Source organism: Ascaphus truei, chromosome 1 (genome assembly GCF_040206685.1).
Source record: "Ascaphus truei isolate aAscTru1 chromosome 1, aAscTru1.hap1, whole genome shotgun sequence".
NCBI lineage: Eukaryota > Metazoa > Chordata > Amphibia > Anura > Ascaphidae > Ascaphus > Ascaphus truei.
This window is the reverse complement of record NC_134483.1, coordinates 219,657,412-219,678,365: the sequence shown is the minus strand read 5'-3', so window position 1 is coordinate 219,678,365 and position 20,954 is coordinate 219,657,412. Positions and strand designations below refer to the sequence as shown.

At 43.3% G+C, this 20,954-nt stretch overlaps 1 protein-coding gene across 1 annotated transcript in view; it reads left to right on the top strand.

The window, feature by feature from the left end:
• Window positions 1-20,954, top strand: part of LVRN (laeverin) — a 98,557-nt gene that overhangs the window by 25,219 nt on the left and 52,384 nt on the right. Inside the window, exons 4-7 of the mRNA XM_075596179.1 lie at window positions 1,447-1,573; window positions 9,892-10,046; window positions 11,277-11,390; window positions 15,566-15,709. Coding sequence (XP_075452294.1) covers window positions 1,447-1,573; window positions 9,892-10,046; window positions 11,277-11,390; window positions 15,566-15,709 — 540 coding nt within the window. The remainder of the gene's footprint in view (window positions 1-1,446; window positions 1,574-9,891; window positions 10,047-11,276; window positions 11,391-15,565; window positions 15,710-20,954) is intronic.

Here is a 20,954-nt window from a genome sequence, read left to right as displayed (position 1 = left end):
TGCCCGGGCGGGTAGCATTGACTTACCTGCAGCCGGTGGCGGAGGGTGAAGAAGACCGCTGCAGAGGCGATGATGATCCCTGGCTGTCCGATATTAATGCTCCTGCTCCAGTCACATGTTCCCCGGCTCCCACCAGCATCAGCTGTTATGTGTTCTGTTGCTCCCGCGCTGGCTCAACAAGGACGTCCTCTGCTGCTACCGCCACCACAAGGATGTCTGTCGCTGCTCCCACGATGTTCCCGTGGTCCTCATCACCCTCTTCAGCGGTCTTCCTCACCCTCCGCCGCCGACTTCATGTAAGAGAGAGCAGGACGGAAAATACCCTGTGTTGGTCCAAGCCCCCTGGTGCCATGTCCGGGTAATTTCCGGGTACCGCAAAAAATTGCCTGGTAAGCCGGATACTTGTTGTGTTACTATTTTCTTTACCTAAAAGGGATAGATAAGATCCATTCATTAAACATAGTTTGCATTATATTTCTAACTATATGTACATTACACAAGAGAGTACTACGTCTGATCTAATGTTTGGTGAGATATAGTGTTACTGTTACCCAAGTGGGACAGAGCTTATTTAAAAAGGTTGCGCAATCTTTCAAGCTACACTTAATTTACTTTTTTTCTTTTCAGTGATTTATCTTTTTATAATATCTTGTAAAGGTGTTTGTCAAAAGACCATCGGAACTGTAGAAGTACATCACAATATGAGATGTACAGTACATGCACATCAGAATTTATAACCTACTTTCATAACTTGTGTCATTGTTTGTAAATTCACAAACAAGGGTTCGTTGGATAATGAGAAGTTTATTTAATACATAGTATGATCATTCACCAAAGTCAAATAGACTTTCTCCTGCCAGGGAGATTCCAGGCAGGCTTTTTATACATTCCTTGGTCCCTTTGTTCAAAATGTGTTACTAGGCAGATTATACTAACCACTCCTTAATTTTTAAACCAATCATTTTACAGCTCATTAAACCTGGTTAGAACTGGCTTCAAAACAGCTATGAATAGATACCTGCTATACCCTATCACTAGGAATGTGGGCGTTACTTTAATCACAGTCGTAAATCTACTTAGGAGCGAAACTCCCGTTTATACCAGACACATTCCAACACACAAAATGGAAACTGAAGACAACAGATTTTACAAAATGGAAACTGAACATCACTTTCAATCCTTCTCCATAGACCCCCACCAGTCCATTTCAATAATATCTTCATTTAAATAATATTATTTCGGCACTTGCTTTCACAATACTCTGCACATTCACCTGATAGGCACTTTTGCATGGGCCTTTATGAAATGAGGCCCTTGCTAAACTATCACACATATAGTATGCACGTTGCTCTGTACAGGTCCAGCTTTAGAAAATGACTAGTTAGAAAATAGATGAGTAGACATGTCATTTAACTTGTTAAAGTCTATCTTGTTACATTGTCATAGATACGAATTTGGGCTCGCAAGGAAGTTGTGCAAAATGGTTCTGCTGACTTTGCTTTGAGTATCGCAGGCCCTCTCCTTTCATTCATGGAAGATTTATTAAACGTTACATACCCTCTGCAAAAAACAGGTGAGATTTTCTACTCCTTTAAGTCAATGAAATGTACTAACTAGTATATGTTCCTTTTTTTCCTTTCCATTTAGAACTTTATCTTCTTTATTGTAATTAAAGTAATGTTTTTTTAGACGTAAAAGTCATAGCACAAGGTGAGATATATACTTATATGTCTCTATATCAAGTAATGTTAAACCCTTGGGATTTTTTTCTGTAGGACTCCTTCTTCTATCACCTTTCCCCCCAAAAATGTGAGTCTCCAGTCCTGTATCACTTGCTTCCCTATGGTTTCTCATAAAATCTAAATAAGTTAGCTACAAATTGCAACATACTGTATCTTGAATCTGGAATAGGAAGTTTGCTTATTGCACGGAAATAACAGTTACATGTTTTTCCAAAAATAATGTTTCTGAGAATATTTTAATATATTTAACAGAAAGTATGTTTCTTTGGTTGTTCACTGCTGGAGATAGCTGTCTTCATAAAGGCATTTTTTTGTGACTGTACACTAGGGTTTTTCTAATGGTCATCTTCGCTCGTACTCAACCTGCTTTGGATTGGTTTGTGAAATGTAATGATTTTAAATGATTAACTTCACAATTTAACAAAGTAACCAGAATTATTCCAAAGTAGTTTAATCATGAATTACTGGAAGGAAACTCAACACTTTATACTGGACTTCAGCACAAAGTGTCCTAAGAAGTCTCACTGATATAGACTGTCTCACTCATTGGAAGGTCACTTCACGGATATTGATCTAGGAGACTTAAATAGACTCTTTGACTGTAGGTCATAGGACTATGGCAATTATAGTGAAGGGACTGTAGGTACATCTTGGGGTAGAGATGACACTAGCATTGTGACGTCAGTGACGTGACTGAGACAGTAGGTCTCGGCTAACAACCGGCATTTTCCTACTGTAGTATATTAACTAGTCAGCTAAACTTAGATGTAGGCCCCCGGAAGCAGCCACTAGCTATAGCCAGCTACAGTTATGGTTATCGTTCAGCTATACAATAGCTTTCTCCAAATCTATGGGGCTCTATACAATTAGTTTTGTATGGTGATCAAGCGGGGACAGTGTGCCAAATGGTGGTTGATCACACTCACCACAAGCCCGATATCAGCTTGGGTGGCACACTGCACTTTTGTCTCTCTGTGGGTTTTGACTGACATTTATCTACAGTCTGCAGACATTTACAATGATACGTTTTATGGATTTACAGGGTGCCATTTTTGAGTTATAAATAGGAGACTAGCAAGGTCTTTGCTGATTCCACAATTTTTAAGTGATTTCTCACTATATATCACACTTAGCACTTTTTGTATCACGAATACAGGTGGTTATTTGTCAAAACACACAGCACTGGTGTTGTTTCTATAATTTGGTCACTTTACCTTAAGGCATCAAGATTTGATTATCTCATACAGCTTTAATATGGTGCTATATATGAGAGTACATATTTTCCACTGGAACTCCCTCACACGCTTACACTGAGGGGTATATTGTATACCCAATTAATTAGGACTCATTGGGGTCCTCCAAGTCCGGTTATTCCAGCGTCGTTTAGGTTTTAATATAGGCTTATGTTTTCTCTTATACAAAAATGTATAAAAAATGAAATTTTATTTATCTCAATAGAAGTTGAGTGCTACATACAGGGATTCTTTTCTTTCCCTGTATATGCATATGTGCCCATTCTCTACAGCACCCCTCTAGTACATGATTGCTATATATTACTTATCGGCTGAGCGGGGGTCCTCCCCTACCTGTGTATGTGTCACTCGTTGGAAGGCCACTTCACTGATATTGATCTCAGAGACTTAAATAGACTTTTCGACTACAGGTCATAGGATTATGACAATTATACTGAAGGGACTGTAGGTAGTGAGCTTTCTTACTTCATAAACAAGAAGATTTCAAAAGAAAATGCATATCAATTTGTTACAACCCATCCAATGGTGTAGGGCAAGCATGTCAAACTCAAAGGCTAACACGGGTTAAATAAACAAGGTTTAAGTTTAGGTGGGCCGCAAAAAAAAACACAAAAACTTCCATTTTCAAAGGAACGTAGGTTTATTTCGAAAAGTACAGTATAAAAAAAAAGAACAATAAAATTAATGTTTTCTTCCTGACACTTGGCATCTCGGACTCTCTCTGACTCTCTCTGACTCTCTCTGACTCTGACTCTCTCTGACTCTCACTCTCCCTGACACTCTCCCTCTCCCTGACACTCTCCCTCTCCCTGACACTCTCCCTCTCCCTGACACTCTCCCTCTCCCTGACACTCTCCCACTCTGTGACACTCTCCCTCTCCCTGACACTCTCCCTCTCCCTGACACTCTCCCTCTCCCTGACACTCTCCCTCGCCCTCTCCCTGACACTCTCTCTCCCTCTCTCTGACTCTCCCTCTCTCTGACTCTCCCTCTCTCTGACTCTCCCTCTCTCTGACTCTCCCTCTCTCTGACACTCTCCCTCTCCCTGACACTCTCCCTCTCTCTGACACTCTCCCTCTCCCTGACACTCTCCCTCTCCCTGACCCTCTCCCTGACACTCTCCCTCTCCCTGACACTCTCCCTCTCCCTGACTCTCCCTCTCCTTGACACTCTCCCTCTCCCTGACACTCTCCCTCTCCCTCTCCCTGACACTCTCCCTCTCCCTGACACTCTCCCTGACTCTCCCTCTCCCTGACACTCTCTCTCCCTCTCCCTGACACTCTCTCTCCCTCTCCCTGACTCTCCCTCTCCCTGACTCTCCCTCTCCCTGACTCTCCCTCTCCCTGACTTTCCCTCTCCCTGACTCTCCCTCTCCCTGACTCTCCCTCTCCCTGACTCTCCCTCTCCCTGACTCTCCCTGACTCTGACTCTCCCTGACTCTGACTCTCTCTCTGTCCCCCTCTCCCTCTCTGTCCCCCTCTCCCTCTCTGTCCCCCTGTCCCCCCACTCTCTCCCCTCTCTCTTTCAGACACACACACTCTCTCAGACACTCTCTCTCTCTCTCTCTCAGACACTCTCTCTCTCAGACACTTTCTCTCTCTCTCTGACACTCTCTCTCTCTCTGACACTCTCTCTCTCAGACACACTCTCTCTCAGACACTCTCTCTCAGACACTCTCTCTCTCAGACACTCTCTCTCTCAGACACTCTCTCTCTCAGACACTCTCTCTCTCAGACACTCTCTCTCAGACACTCTCTCTCTCTCTCTCTCAAACACTCTCTCTCAGACACTCTCTCTCAGACACTCTCTCAGACACTCTCTCTCAGACACTCTCTCTCTCTCTCAGACACTCTCTCTCAGACACTCTCTCTCTCTCAGACACTCTCTCTCTCAGACACTCTCTCTCTCAGACACTCTCTCTCTCAGACACTCTCTCTCTCAGACACTCTCTCTCTCTCTCTCTGACACTCTCTCTCTCTCTCTCATACACTTTCTCTCTCTTTCAGACACTCTCTCTCTCTCAGACACTCTCTCTCTCTCAGACACTCTCTCTCTCAGACACACTCTCTCTCTCTCTCTCAGACACTCTCTCTCTCTCAGACACTCTCTCTCTCAGACACTCTCTCTCTCAGACACTCTCTCTCTCTCAGACATTCTCTCTCAGACACTCTCTCTCTCAGACACTCTCTCTCTCTCTCTCATACACTCTCTCTCTCAGACACTCTCTCTCTCAGACACTCTCTCAGACACTCTCGCTCTCTCAGACACTCTCTCTCTCAGACACTCTCTCTCAAAAACACTCTCTCAAAAACACTCTCAAAAACACTCTCTCTCTGTCTCTCAGACACTCACTGTCTCTCTGACACTCACTCTCTCTGTCTCTCAGACACTCACTCTCTCTGTCTCTCAGACACTCACTCTCTCTGTCTCTCAGACACTCACTCTCTCTGTCTCTCAGACACTCACTCTCTCTGTCTCTCAGACACTCACTCTCTCTGTCTCTCAAACTCTCTCTCTCTCAAACTCTCTCTCTCTCTCAAACTCTCTCTCTCTCAAACTCTCTCTCTCTCAAACTCTCTCTCTCTCTCTCTCAAACTCTCTCTCTCTCTCTCTCTCTCTCTCAAACCTCTCTCTCTCAAACTCTCTCTCTCTCAAACTCTCTCTCACACACACACACACACAGACACACACACACACACACACACTCAGACACACACACACACACACACACACACACACAGACACACGCACTCAGACACACACACATGCACTCAGACACACATACACACACTCAGACACACACACACACACACACTCAGACACTCAGACACACACACAGATACACACACTCAGATACACACTCACACAGACACTCTCTCTCAGACACTCACTCTCTCTCTCAGACACTCTCTCTCTCAGACACACTCTCTCTCTCAGACAAACTCTCTCTCTCAGACACACTCTCTCTCAGACACACTCTCTCTCAGACACACTCTCTCTCAGACACTCTCTCTCTCAGACACTCTCTCTCAGACACACTCTCTCTCTCTCAGACACACTCTCTCTCTCTCAGACACTCTCTCTCAGACACACTCTCTCGCTCTCAGACACACACTCTCTCTCTCTCTCTCTCAGACACACACTCTCTCTCTCAGACACACACTCTCTCTCTGACACACTCTCTCTCTGACACACTCTCTCTCAGACACTCTCTCTCTCAGACAAACTCTCTCTCTCAGACACACTCTCTCTCAGACACACTCTCTCTCAGACACTCTCTCTCTCAGACACTCTCTCTCAGACACACTCTCTCTCTCTCAGACACACTCTCTCTCTCTCAGACACTCTCTCTCTCTCAGACACACTGTCTCGCTCTCAGACACACACTCTCTCTCTCAGACACACACTCTCTCTCTCTCTCAGACACACACTCTCTCTCTCAGACACACACTCTCTCTCTCAGACACACTCTCTCTCAGACACTCTCTCTCTCAGACACTCTCTCTCTCTCAGACACTCTCTCTCTCAGACACACTCTCTCTCTCTCTCAGACACACTCTCTCTCTCTCTCTCTCTCTCAGACACAATCTCTCTCTCTCAGACACACTCTCTCTCTCTCAGACACACTCTCTCTCTCTCTCAGACACACACTCTCTCTCTCAGACACTCTCTCTCTCTCTCTCTCTCTCAGATACTCTCTCTCTCAGACACTCTCTCTCTCTCAGACACTCTCTCTCTCTCAGGCACTCTCTCTCTCTCAGACACTCTCTCTCTCTCAGACACTCTCTCTCTCTCAGACACACTCTCTCTCTCTCTCTCTCTCTCAGACACACTCTCTCTCTCAGGCACACACTCTCTCTCTCAGACACACTCTCTCTCTCTCAGACACACACTCTCTCAGACACACTCTCTCTCTCTCAGACACTCTCTCCCTCAGACACACTCTCTCCCTCAGACACACTCTCTCTCTCAGACACACTCTCTCTCTCAGACACACTCTCTCTCTCAGACATACTCTCTCTCTCAGACACACTCTCTCTCTCAGACACACTCTCTCTCTCAGACACACTCTCTCTCTGACACACTCTCTCTCTGACACACTCTCTCTCTCAGACACACTCTCTCAGACACTCTCTCAGACACATTCTCTCTCTCTCAGACACACTCTCTCTCTCAGACACACGCTCTCTCTCAGACACACTCTCTCTCTCTCAGATACACTCTCTCTCTCTCAGACACACTCTCTCTCAGACACACACTCTCTCTCTCTGACAAACTCTCTCTCTCTCTCTGACAAACTCTCTCTCTCTGACAAACTCTCTCTCTCTCAGACACTCTCTCTCTCAGACACACTCTCTCTCGCTCTCAGACACACTCTCTCTCTCTCAGACACACACTCTCTCTCTCTCAGACACACACTCTCTCTCTCAGACACACACTCTCTCTCTCAGACACACACTCTCTCTCTCAGACACACACTCTCTCTCTCAGACACACACTCTCTCTCTCAGACACACTCTCTCTCAGACACACTCTCTCTCAGACACTCTCTCTCTCAGACACTCTCTCTCCGACACTCTCTCTCTCAGACACTCTCTCTCTCTCTCTCAGACACACTCTCTCTCTCTCAGACACACTCTCTCTCTCTCAGACACATTCTCTCTCTCAGACACTCTCTCTCTCTCTCTGACACTCTTTCTCTCTCAGACACTCTCTCTCTCTCAGACACTCTCTCTCAGACACTCTCTCTCAGACACACTCTCTCTCTCTCTCTCTCTCTCTCTCTCTCTCTCTCAGACACACACTATCTCTCTCAGACACACACTCTCTCTCTCAGACACACTCTCTCTCTCTCAGACACACACTCTCTCTCTCAGACACACTCTCTCTCTCTCAGACACACTCTCTCTCTCTCAGACACACACTGTCTCTCAGACACACTCTCTCTCAGACACACTCTCTCTCCCAGACACACTCTCTCTCCCAGACACACTCTCTCTCCCAGACACACTCTCTCTCTCAGACACACTCTCTCTCTCAGACACTCTCTCTCAGACACTCTCTCTCTCAGACACTCTCTCTCTCTCTCTCTCAGACACACTCTCTCTCTCAGACACACTCTCTCTCTCTCAGACACACTCTCTCTCTCAGACACATTCTTTCTCTCAGACACACTCTCTCTCTCTCAGACACACTCTCTCTCTCAGACACATTCTCTCTCCCAGACACACTCTCTCTCCCAGACACACTCTCTCTCTCAGACACACACTCTCTCTCAGACACTCTCTCTCTCAGACACTCTCTCTCTCAGACACTCTCTCTCTCTCAGACACACTCTCTCTCTCAGACACACTCTCTCTCTCTCTCAGACACACTCTCTCTCTCAGACACATTCTCTCTCTCAGACACACTCTCTCTCTCTGACACACTCTCTCTCTCAGACACACTCTCTCTCTCTCAGACACACTCTATCTCTCTCAGACACACACTCTCTCTCTCAGACACACTCTCTCTCTCTCTCTCTCTCTCAGACACACACTCTCTCTCTCTGACACACTCTCTCTCTCAGACACACTCTCTCAGACACTCTATCTCTCTCTCTCTCAGACACACTCTCTCTCTCAGACACACTCTCTCTCTCAGACACACTCTCTCTCTCTCAGACACACTCTCTCTCTCAGACACACTCTCTCTCTCTCAGACACACTCTCTCTCAGACACACACTCTCTCTCTCTGACAAACTCTCTCTCTCTGACAAACTCTCTCTCTCTCTGACAAACTCTCTCTCTCTCTCTGACAAACTCTCTCTCTCTGACAAACTCTCTCTGACAAACTCTCTCTCTCTGACAAACTCTCTCTCTCTGACAAACTATCTCTCTCTCTCAGACACACTCTCTCTCTCAGACACACTCTCTCTCTCAGACACACTCTCTCTCAGACACACTCTCTCTCAGACACACTCTCTCTCTCTCAGACACAATCTCTCTCTCAGACACTCTCTCTCACACTCAGACACACACACACACTCAGACACACTCAGACACACTCAGACACACTCAGACACACACACACACACACACACACACACACACACACTCAGACACACACACACACTCAGACACACACACACTCAGACACACACACACACACACACTCAGACACACACACAGACACACACACACACTCAGACACACACACACACACACACACACACACACACACACACACACACACACACACACACACACACACACTCAGACACACACACACTCAGACACACACACACACACTCAGACACACACACACACTCAGATACACACACACACTCAGACACACACTCACACAGACACACACTCACACAGACATACACTCACACAGACACACACTCACACACACACACACAGACTCACACACAGACAGACAGACACACAGACAGACAGACACACACACACAGACACACACAGATGGGAAATCGGAGCAGGAGGGCAAGGGGGGAGTAAGGCAGGCATGGAGCAGTAGTCACCTGCAGCATGCAGCAGGAAGAGGAGGGCAGCAGGCAGCAGGAAGAGGCGGGCAGCAGGCAGCAGGAAGAGGCGGGCAGCAGGCAGCAGGAAGAGGCGGGCCTCACTATGCAAGCTTGGATAAAGCTTGCTCCGGCCAAAAAAAATTCTGGCAGCGTGCCAACATGCGCCAGCCAATCTGGAGAGGGGGAGGTTTTTTTTTTTTCCTTTTGGAGAAAGCGCGCGCAGCGCGAGTTAAATATTGGCGAGCTGGGCCGCAAATATGTTCATTGTGGGCCGCATGCGGCCTGCGGGCCGCGAGTTTGACATGCTTGGTGTAGGGGCTGGTGATGGTTACATTTTTGAACACACTAACCTTTTTCTATTTCTGCTAGATTTTGTGGCGATACCGGACTCTGGCGTTGGTGCGATGGAAAACTGGGGATTAATTACATTTCTAGAAGCCAGATTGATTTATAACCCCAGTCAGAAATTCAGCAATGCAAAGGCTCTGATCTGCCTGATTGTTTCTCATGAGATAGGACACCAGGCATGTGGTAAAATGTTCCATACCTTTATTTGTCTACACTGCGAAGTCAGTATTAAATGACCTACACATATACTGCATGACAGATTATGTTTTTATTTCCTAATTATGAAAATTCGATCTCCATGTCCAATACTTGGGCATGTGGTTTGACTCCCACTTAACATTCGGGATGCACATTGATACCCTGACATCCAAAACCTATGCCAAGCTAGGTGTACTTTACAGGAACAAATCCTCCCTAAGTCTTCTGGTCAGAAAGTGTATCGCACAGCAGATGCTAATGCCAATTATCGACCTGGGAGACATAGTATACGGCTCAGCACCCCAAACCCACCTTAGCAAACTTGACACCCGCTACAATTCAATATGCCGTTTTGTCTCCAATGCAACTACAACACATATCACTGTGAAATGCTCAAAGAACTAGATTGGTCATCACTTGAGTCTAGGCACAAAGTTCACCTTTCCTATCTTGCCTTCAAATACTTTCTGGGCAAGCTACCCATCTATCTGAACAAGCTCCTCACCCCTACCACATGCAGCACTTATCATCTGAGATCTGACTCCAAAAGACTGTTCATGGTCCCAAGGTTCAACAAAGTATCCGGCCGCTCCTCCTTTTCTTACCGTGCACCCCAAAACTGGAACAACCTACCGGAGACTCTCACAGCCACCACCAGTTTAAGTTCTTTCAAAACTAAAGCTCTCACATTTTATTCTGGTCTGTAACTGTCACATACGCCTATAATATATATTATCTCTAACTGTGCATGCAATGTCTTGTATATAATGTTTACCCTGTTCACTTATGTAACTGTATTTGTAACCATGTATTATTTGTCATCTTAACTCTATGCCCAGGACATACTTGAAAATGAGAGTTAACTCTCCATGTATTACTTCCTGGTAAAATATTTGATAAATAAAATAAATAAATGTCTTATTTTAACCATAAAACAAACATGTAATAACTAGTTTCCCTAAATTGAACACATTACATACACATTGATGCTTAAGATTTGAGAGCATCTATAATATAAGGATGGTGACTACTGACTAATATAGCTAATATTTTAGTCAATATTATATTTTCGTGTTGATAAATGCTGCTGTCATTATGAACGCTGTGAGACTTCTCTAATGATTCGTAGCTTTTACTAAATGGAGACATGTGTAATGGCAGTTCAGTGTCCTGTGAAGAAATGTATTTTTATGTCTTTTCTATTCAAGTGGTTTGGAAACCTTGTTACCATGAAATGGTGGAATGATTTGTGGCTGAATGAAGGATTTGCATCATTCATGGAGTACATAGGTGCTAGCTTCATAGACTCCAAACTAAAACTGGTAAGTACTGCAGATTCATAAAAACTGACACGCAGATAGCTACACCTCCTTTATTTTCACCTGATATATATGTAGCCCCTTTCTCTATGCCAAAGGGAAACTACGTGGGCGACTACGCGTGCTGCTATACCTGTTGCTCACAGAAGGCCTAAGCCTCCGCCAGTGGGAGCCTGGGGTGAGCTCTTTCTCCTATAGTGCAGTGCCTCCACCTGTGAGGGATCCCAGCGTTGGCAGGATAACCCTTCACAGGAACCAATGCAGAAATGAACAATATACACACAGGTATATAACAGATCTTTACTGTACACACAATAACATAGACTAAACACATGCAACAATAGTACTCCTGTACCCAATGTCCCAACACTTGGTGAGTCCCCCCATAGATCTGAGGGTACGGTGGCACCAGTAACCTTGGTGTCCTTCCCAATGTCAGTCCCACCCAAGTGTGAGGTAGGGCTACACCTGTGAATCGTTGTGCACTCCTGTACCCAGGTGCAGCTTGATGAAACAAAATGATCAGTCAGGTCCCACGACATTGGGCGTCCAACAATCCCCTCTCACCTTATGCGTCCCGATCCGCTGTGTGAAGCAAGCTCCAGCTGGAGTGTCTCGCCTGGCCCCAGACCACAGGGCACCATGTTGCCGTCCAGTCACCGATACAACAGCACTGTTGTTAGTACAGGGAAGCGTCCCTATCTGGGGGCCTTCCCTGCAACACTTTACTAGTGGGGACTCAGGGTCTAGCTGGGGCCTACGGGGCAATACTAGACCTAGTCGAGGGATGCACTGCTCCTTGGACACTACCTGCTCCGTTGAGTCCCTCCGTCCGACTGACACGCGGTCCGTTTGCGCGCCAAAGCTATTCCCTGCCTCCTCGAGCCCTATTGGCTCATGCGCCTCATGTGGTCTCCCTCCTTGAGGACCCTGGGACTTTTAGTCCTACGCAGTGTCTTGCGGAGCCACCTAAAATGACCATCTGCGCATGCGCACCACATCCTATTGCGCATGCGCAAACTTAAGATGGCCGCCCCCACACTCCAAGTCCACTGCGGAGCTCTGGCGGCACACAGCAGCAGTTCCCCCTGACCGGAGGTAAGGAGGGGGACTCTGCTACATCCATTTAGAAAATGAGTTCAAAATAATTTTTTTAATGAGTGCTGTATTCTAGTCTCCATGCTGAAAAGCTAGATCAAAATTAGGGAAGGTAGTCCACAACAGATTTAAAGAAATACATTAATTGAAAACAATGGGATTTTTAATTTGATAAATGTGCTGCAGTTTGTTTGCCCAAATTTGCAGCCAGGATAATTTAATACACAAATCCCATAGTCTGTAGACTAACAAATTTCATAAGGTTTATTCTCATTTGCATGTCCTTTCCCAGAGTCCCTGGCTGCAATGGAAGTATTATACGCTTAGAGATAATGGGGAAAAGCAGGGTTGCCGACCTGTCTGAGAAATGTGAATGCGCTCATAAGTGATATATGTACTACTGCAATAGTGCAATTTAAACAAATCCCAGTTAATGAGCGATAATGGCTATCTCAATTTTGTGTCTTTTACCGCTCTTAAACGTAAAAATTCAACATCTATTTTAGATACTTGTGCAATAAGCTTCAGGACTTGTGTATAGTGTAAATGTAAGTTAGAATATGTGCTAATACATGTAGCACACAATATAGAACAGTGGTTCCCAAGTCCAGTCTTCAAGAATCCCCAACAGGCCAGGGTTTAAGGATAACCCTGCTTCAGCACAGGTGATGCAGTCAAAAAGACTGAGCCACTGATTGAGCTAACTGTGCTGAAGCAGGGATAGGCTTAGAATGTGACCTGTTGGAGATTCTTGAGAACTGGAGTTGGGAACCCTTGATATAGAACAGTAGGTGATAGGCTAGAACAGGGGTGCGCAAAGTTTTGACCCTGCATCCTCCCTGCCTTTTCACTCCGCTCGCGCCCCCCCTCCTGCAAGGCTCCGGCATCAAATGACCCCGTGGGGTCATGTGCCGTCACGTTGCCATGGCAACATGACGTCACGTGACCCCACGGGGTCATTTGCCGCCGGTTACCATAGCAACGCATCGCCGAAGTTTTTAGATTTACTTTGCTTGCCTTGAGAGCAACATATAGGAGTAGTGATATATAAATATTCTACTAGATGGTTTGATGACATATGTACAATGGACTGAAATGATGCAAAGCTGAATTTCGGCCACAGTCAATATGCTATGAGCTGTTTCCCTGTGCTGGACAAGTTGGTAGTGCTATTTATTGGATTAGAGCTGAACACTTCCCCAGCACAGGGAATTTGTATATTGAATGGGGGCCTGTGAGAAGGTAGACCATTATTTGCAGTATTTATAGTATATCAAAACAGTACTGAAAAACAACAAAACCAACACAGAAAAAGGTTAAAATGGTAACTGAAGATGTCAAGTGAGTCTTTGAGATCTCCCTAAAAAAGGGTAACAATTTAAAATTAATTTTCCCTTTGCTATATATAAGACATCTGTTCTAGTAGTTTTTTGCGAGCAGTTATTGTGGTTTCGCTTCATGTCATGGGGGTGATGTTCACTCCTAGGATTCAGCAAGAAGTCCTTTACTTCCAAATAAAAACACATTTCGGGGTATATGAGCACTTGAGAATAATTAACTCTTATTTACTCTGTAGGAGTAAACTGTGCAATTGAAGCTGCAAAAAGCATTTCCCTCTCCATGTTTCTTTCAGCATATATTTATTTTGCTTACAGTTTTTCATCCTTACAGCCTTGCTAGACCAGATAAGGTTTTCACACAATTACACACAATCACAAAACAACCTCAAATTATTGGCATATACTGTAGTAAAAGACATGGGATTTCAACATAGAAGAAAACTTAAGTTTCAGTTTTAGTTAGATATTTGTGGTGATCTTTCTTGTTCATAGAACACAGTGCTGGTACTACTCCAGTAGCGAATGGTGATGTCATGGTCCCATTGATTCCATTGGTTTACTGGGGTTGGGTGAATCTGACATCCATATTGAATTCCTGAAAAATGTCAAGTAATAATAAATATCTCAGGAAACTGGGTGTTACCATTACTTCAGATAATGTGGGACAGATTTAGGACCCACGGCTAGGTTGTAATAAAACAATAATAATAATAATAATAATTATTATTATTATATATACACTATTATTATTAATAATAATGATTAATAATATTATTATTATTATTATTATTATACAAATGAACATTATGATGGAGTGTTTGCCTCTTTAAATAAAAAAAATATGTCCAAAAAGCTTGTACAGTATTTCATAACATATAATATTAATTTCAACTACAAAAAGTTAAATAGGCTTTTCATTTTAGAAATCTACTCAATTACTAGAACAGACCAACCAAATGAAAAGGAAAAACAGCTGTGGGATGGAACAAACAATATCGATAAAAATTGAGTAAGACCCACACTCCCAGCATTCCTTAAAAATGTTGGTCGACAATGATCAGTGTCAAAGCTCTTTATCAAACAAATAGAGCGCTACTGCATATAATAAACAAATTAAGTGAATAAAGATATGGTGCATTCCAAAACAAATCGCAATTATGAACCAGTATAAAATGGTTAAAAAAGGGATTTCTTAACTAGCTTCGCTTCTTTTACTGCTGCTCTCCACAGACTTCCCTGTAAATCTAATCTGCAGTGTACTTCAAACATGGGGGGCAAAAAAGTAGACAAGGAAATACAAAATATAGTGTAGTCATTAAAAAATGGTACTTTATGCACTCACACATATTGATGTGGATCAGACCTTCATGAATACCACCAGGTTGGTCAATATGAAAGAGACGGGAAAGGGCACATACTGTAATAACGTTTAATATGCATATTTGTCGTCCTACACCTCCCGAACTTCGGGTCTGCAACATCACTTCCGGTCTCTCGATCAGCTTGGGCAAAGGGGTTGTGAACAGTCTCTCTAACACTGGAGCTTACACCCAATGCTGTGCCATCAAATTACTTCATTCGTAAACTACAGTATCATCAACATTTTGGAATCCTGGTTAACTCCAGCAACAATCTACTTACAACCTTACCCATCACTGAATAACAAGTTTGTTAAATCCAAAGGAAACATTTTGTTTGAAGCACATACATTGATTACAGCATTTTACTTAATATTTGCAGAACGAGCTGTTTCTCCTGCATGACTTGCAACATATTTTTGAAACAGACGGAGGAACAACGCCTCGATCTATGTCAGTGAAGGAAGAAGACATCCATGAAGCAAGTGATATAATGCCATTATTTGATGTGTTCACATACAGCAAGGTAAAATAAAGAAAAAAATCAGGATAATTTATAAGGGATTATGCTTACATTTAGTTTGGTTGTAGCATTAAATCCACGTTTTAAGAGGAATCCATGACACATTTAATCACAGATGAAACTTTGCAGAAGAAATGCATATTAAACAAATTAAAACTGTAAATTACAGAATTCATCTCATATTCTCTGGTTCAGATGACTTAATTGTACAATAAACTGTACCGGCTAGATCCACAAAGCTCCATTAAATCATAGCTCATAACATGATGTTACCTACTGTATAACAGGAACGGATGTTATGTTCCCTGACTTAACGTGTATCCTCAAATCTAATTATTCGCAATGCCCGATCTGCATCTCATTAGCATTGGCTTAACATTGGTGTTTTCCCATTCAGACCTCAAACTAGGGCTTTAGCTGACGTGGAGATAAAGATGAGAGGAAAATTACACCTATAAGTAACGCTATGTTATTCAAATTATGCCCAACTGTGACGTTACAGACACTGCAAAAGCAAATTTCAGTGCCTGGATGGGAGTAACGCCAAGTTAAGGAATAACTTAAATAACATAACGTTAAGTCCCTGCGGTGACCTTAATGGACTTTAGTGCATATGCAAACTTACACCGCATTTGCATGTCATTATCCCTAACATCTGTTATAGTTAATGCTATGCTTTTGGGGGGATGAAAACATGGATTGACATTATGTTATTGTCCTTTGAAGATACAACATTAGTCTTAATGTGAAGTTAAACTAAGTTAACACCATGTTCAGTGACTTAACAGAGCTTAGTGGTTCAGGGCCTGAGTGACACATGAGTTTAGTTTTATCTGATTCACATTTTACATCATCACCTACCTCTCATTTGTTTTTCATAACTCCTGGATTTCTGCTTTATTTGACCATCGAGAAAAAAACAGAGCAATTCGAAACATAGAAATATAGAAGTTGATGCCAGATAAGAACTGTTTGGCCCATCTACAGTAGTCTTCTCCTTTTGCTCCCTATTGTAAAACCCCCGACCCTAGCTGTATTTCATATTGATGATAGACTTATTTCTATCCCAAGCATTTGTTGTCCCTTATTTTAAGTCCCACCTCTCCTGTGAGGCTACTCCACAAATTCAACACCCATGAAAATAAGAAATCCTCCAGCTTCAGACCAGGACCTCTAACTCTCTCTTTAAAAAATGCTTCCCTCCCGTACCTTACTGAAACCCATTATACATTTTAAAGTTTCAATCATATCCCCTCTCCCTTCTCTCCACCAAGCTGTACATATTGATGTCCTTCAGTCTTTCCTGGTAAGTTTTCATGTAGACCATGCCAATTTTAGAAGCCATTATTTGCACATTTCTAATTTATTGACGTCCTTCTAGAGATATGGTTTCCAGTACTGAACACCATACTCTAGGTGAGGTCTCACTAATGATCTATAAAATGGCATCACCACCCCTCTCTTTTTATTGCTAATCCCTCTCCCTATACAACCTAGCATCCTGTTGGATTTCCCCATTGCTTTGTTACATTTGTTGTCTACTTTTATGTCACCTGAAATAATGACTTCCTTTCCTCTATTGTGGTGGACATCATTGTGCGATTAATCCTGTATACTGCCTTTGGGTTTTTGCGGTCCAACTGCATGACTTTGCACTTTTTGGCATTAAATCGTAGTTGTCACACTCATTAATAATTTTGTTTACCCCTCTTGGTGTGTCAACCCTGTTGCATATCTTTGTGTCATCTACAAAAGGAATACTATTCCTTTAAGGCTACATGTAATGTCACTTATAAATATATCAAAGAGCACCGGTCCCAGTACAGATCCCGGAGGTACTATACTGGTAATACTTGTAACAGCCCCCTCTCCCCCTCTGAATCTACTCCATTTACTACAACTATCTGTTGCCTATCCTTCAACAACTGTATTATCAATTTAACCAATGTACAATTCAATCCCATACATTGCAGTTCATTTATCAGTGTTCTGTGTAGGACAGTGTCATGCATTTTACTAAAATCTAGAAAACCTACATTTACTGATTTACCCTTATCTACTACCTTAGTCATTTAGTTCAAAAAATGAAATCAGATGTGTTTGGTAAATCTGCCTGGGATCTGTAACATGCTATATTCGTCAGTTCTTTTTTTCAGCAATATTTACAATAATTTCCCCCCTACAGACATCCCGCTCATTAGCCCGTACTTACCAGCATCTTCCCTACTTGCACTTTTAATAAGTGGGACTACATTTGCTCTTCTTCAGTTATCTGGAACTGCACCTGATAGGTTTAATAGATCTAGCAATGGACATTTCCAGCATCCCCTAAGCTCTTTTAGTATCCCGTCTGGCCCCACGTTTTACGTTTAGGACCTTCCAAAATGGATTTATACCTACCTCATTTCCAATTATATTCCTTTGCCCAACCTCTTCACCTTGTGCTGTGAAGACTAAGCAAAAATAATTATTAACATTCTGTGCTATACCTTTGTTTCCCTCTGCATAACCATCCTCTTATGTATTTAGCACTAGTTTACCTTCTTTATTTTTCTCCTTCCATGTCTATAACAAAAAATGTTTTGTCCACATCCCCTTTACTGAATGTACTATTTTCTCTTCTGCTTAGACCTTCACACATCCGACTACTTGCTTAACCTCATTCTACAGTACCGATATTTCCTAAAAGTTTTTTTCCTTGACAATACTTGCCACCACATTTGAGAACCATACTAGCTTTCTATTTCATGTTTTTTTGCGAACCTGTCTGACCGTATGTTGTTTTTAGTATTGCATCCTTTCATTTTCCCTACTGCTCTCCACTCAATTACCTCCACCATGCCAAAGAATAACTAAAATATTCCCCCCTCTCTGAAAAGAATGCCAATGGTATCAAAGTGTCTCACTTTGGTCTCCTGTAACTTGCATTAAAGTAGCTTTTATATTCTTCCTCACATACAATGCAATTTCTCCCCCCTTTCTTCCTACAGTACACTGTCCTTTCTAAATAAACTGTAACCTGTTATAGCTATGTTCCAGTCCTAATATTTATTTCACCATGATTCAGCAATTGCCCAAATGTCCAAATCCTCCCTTGATATTATTGCAGTTAGTTATGGGATTTTATTTTGCAGAGTATGAGAATTTGTACACATAGCCCATAGACTTTTGTTACTGGTTTTCCTAAGCCTTCTTCTTTCTCCCTATTCTATCTCCTCTGTCAGTACTTCCTGGTGTCTCCCCGTTGTCCTGTAAACCCTCCTTTCTCTCCCCAGTTACTTGGGCTGCTCCTCCTCCCCTTGTCATTTGGTGCGGTCCTTCTCCTTTTCCTCTCTGTCGCACTCATATCCTGTCTTTTCCGTACATACCTGAATGCTGCCAAAGTCTCATCCCTGAGCTCCCTATCCCTATAACCACTACTTCATATTCCCATTACTTGCTCCTTCCCTTTAGAGTGTATTCCCTCAGTACCTTTCCCTCTTTTTATTTCTGTTTTGTGCCCCAATAAACACTTCAGTAAATAAGAAGCCTCCCCTTGTATGGTATATGGGATTGAGTTTAGCTGCCTGTTTCAACTCACTAGCCACCGTGAGCATGGGACAGAACGCTCCCATACTCATTTTGCCTGTGTTATTGATCTTATTTTAATTTAAGCTGCAATTCTGTTCCCCTGATACATTATGTTTCCTGCACAGACGTCTTACCCAATCTCTCCCTACGAGACGACATTGAGGTTTATATACATACATATTGTGTTACCATCACTGTCCTCTAGGTGCTGGAATAGGGCAGCTATGGGACTTTCCAATGCACAGAGAGTTAATCTCCCTAGAGAAGCCAGCAGCAGCTGCAAACTAATTGAGCAGGCTGAACTGCTGATTGAATAAGGAAGTGTTTTAAGGCAGACAGAGAGATCTGCCATTGAGAGAATGACTGCTGTTCCCAGAGAAGGGGGACAAAGAAGAGTTCTCCCCAGCTGTGGAAGCTGGCACAGCCCCTAGAACTGCTGGACGGTGGTCGCAGAGCCTGCTGGGAATGCCTGGGTTGTTAATCCCAGCAAGAATAAGGAAGAATGAGAGACCATGCTGAAGTGGGGACGTCTGCTCCAAACCCTGGAGTAACAGATAAGCGAAATACTTTATTGCTGTGTTCAGAGACTTTATATGTTCATCTATAGTAGTACCTGTTTTGGGGTGGTAACGAGCTTAGCTGTCCATCCAGGTAGTACGGGTTGAAGCTGACTGTGTAGTTAGTCTCCTAAGAGGAGTAGGAGTTTATTTTATGATTTAGTGTTGACTTAAAGGGATGGTGGGCCTGTTAGTATATTATTTATCCCTGTAAATAAACCCCACATAGAGAAATACTACGTTTCCTGCCTTAATCTGGTACTAAAAAGATGCTACAACGTGGTGTGGACATCACAATTGGTGGAGTCTAATGCGGGCAGTTCAAAAGACACTGAGCAGTGGAAACTGTGGGTTTGAAAATAAATACGGGGATTTAAAATGGCCACCCAACTGAAGTGAAAAAACAAACAATTTCTGCAAGTAAAGTCTGTCCCACTGTGTATGACCAGTTGTGCTTACAGGATACACAGGGAAAGGTGTGAAGAATTGAGGAAATAGCACAGCCGGAGGTCAAGGTGAAGAATACACCTGAGAAAAAAAAATGGAAGAATTTTTAACCTCGGTACCTCGTGCCGAAGAAGAGAATGCGGCTATTCTACAGCGCAGCAAAACAGAGTGTGCTGCTACTTTAATGCAGGGATTGCAACAATTGTCAAGAGCCCATGATGAGAATTTTCAGCAGTCTTCAAGAATGCAAACGGAGAGTACTGCATCGATGGTACAGCAGCTGACAAAATCACAAACTGAAACTGCGACGTTGTTAGTATAACAGATGGCGCCGTCACTGCATAAGACTCTAAAAAAGGGGGAAGTCCTCCAGCGCATAGGCTCAGTTCACCATCCCAAACAGGTATATGTGGGAGAAAACAAACAAACACACAGAACAAAACAAAACTAATAATAATGTTCTTGTATTGCGCTGCTAGTTTTACATAGCGCTTTACAGGGACATTTTGCAGGCACAGGCTTACAATCTATTTTTTTGGTGCCTGAGGCACAGGGAGATAAAGTGACTTGCCAAAGGTCACAAGGAGGAGACACAAAGAATTGAACCAGGTTCCCCTGCTTCAAACTCAGTACCAGTCATTGTCTTAACTCACTGAGCCCCTCCTTCCCCCAAG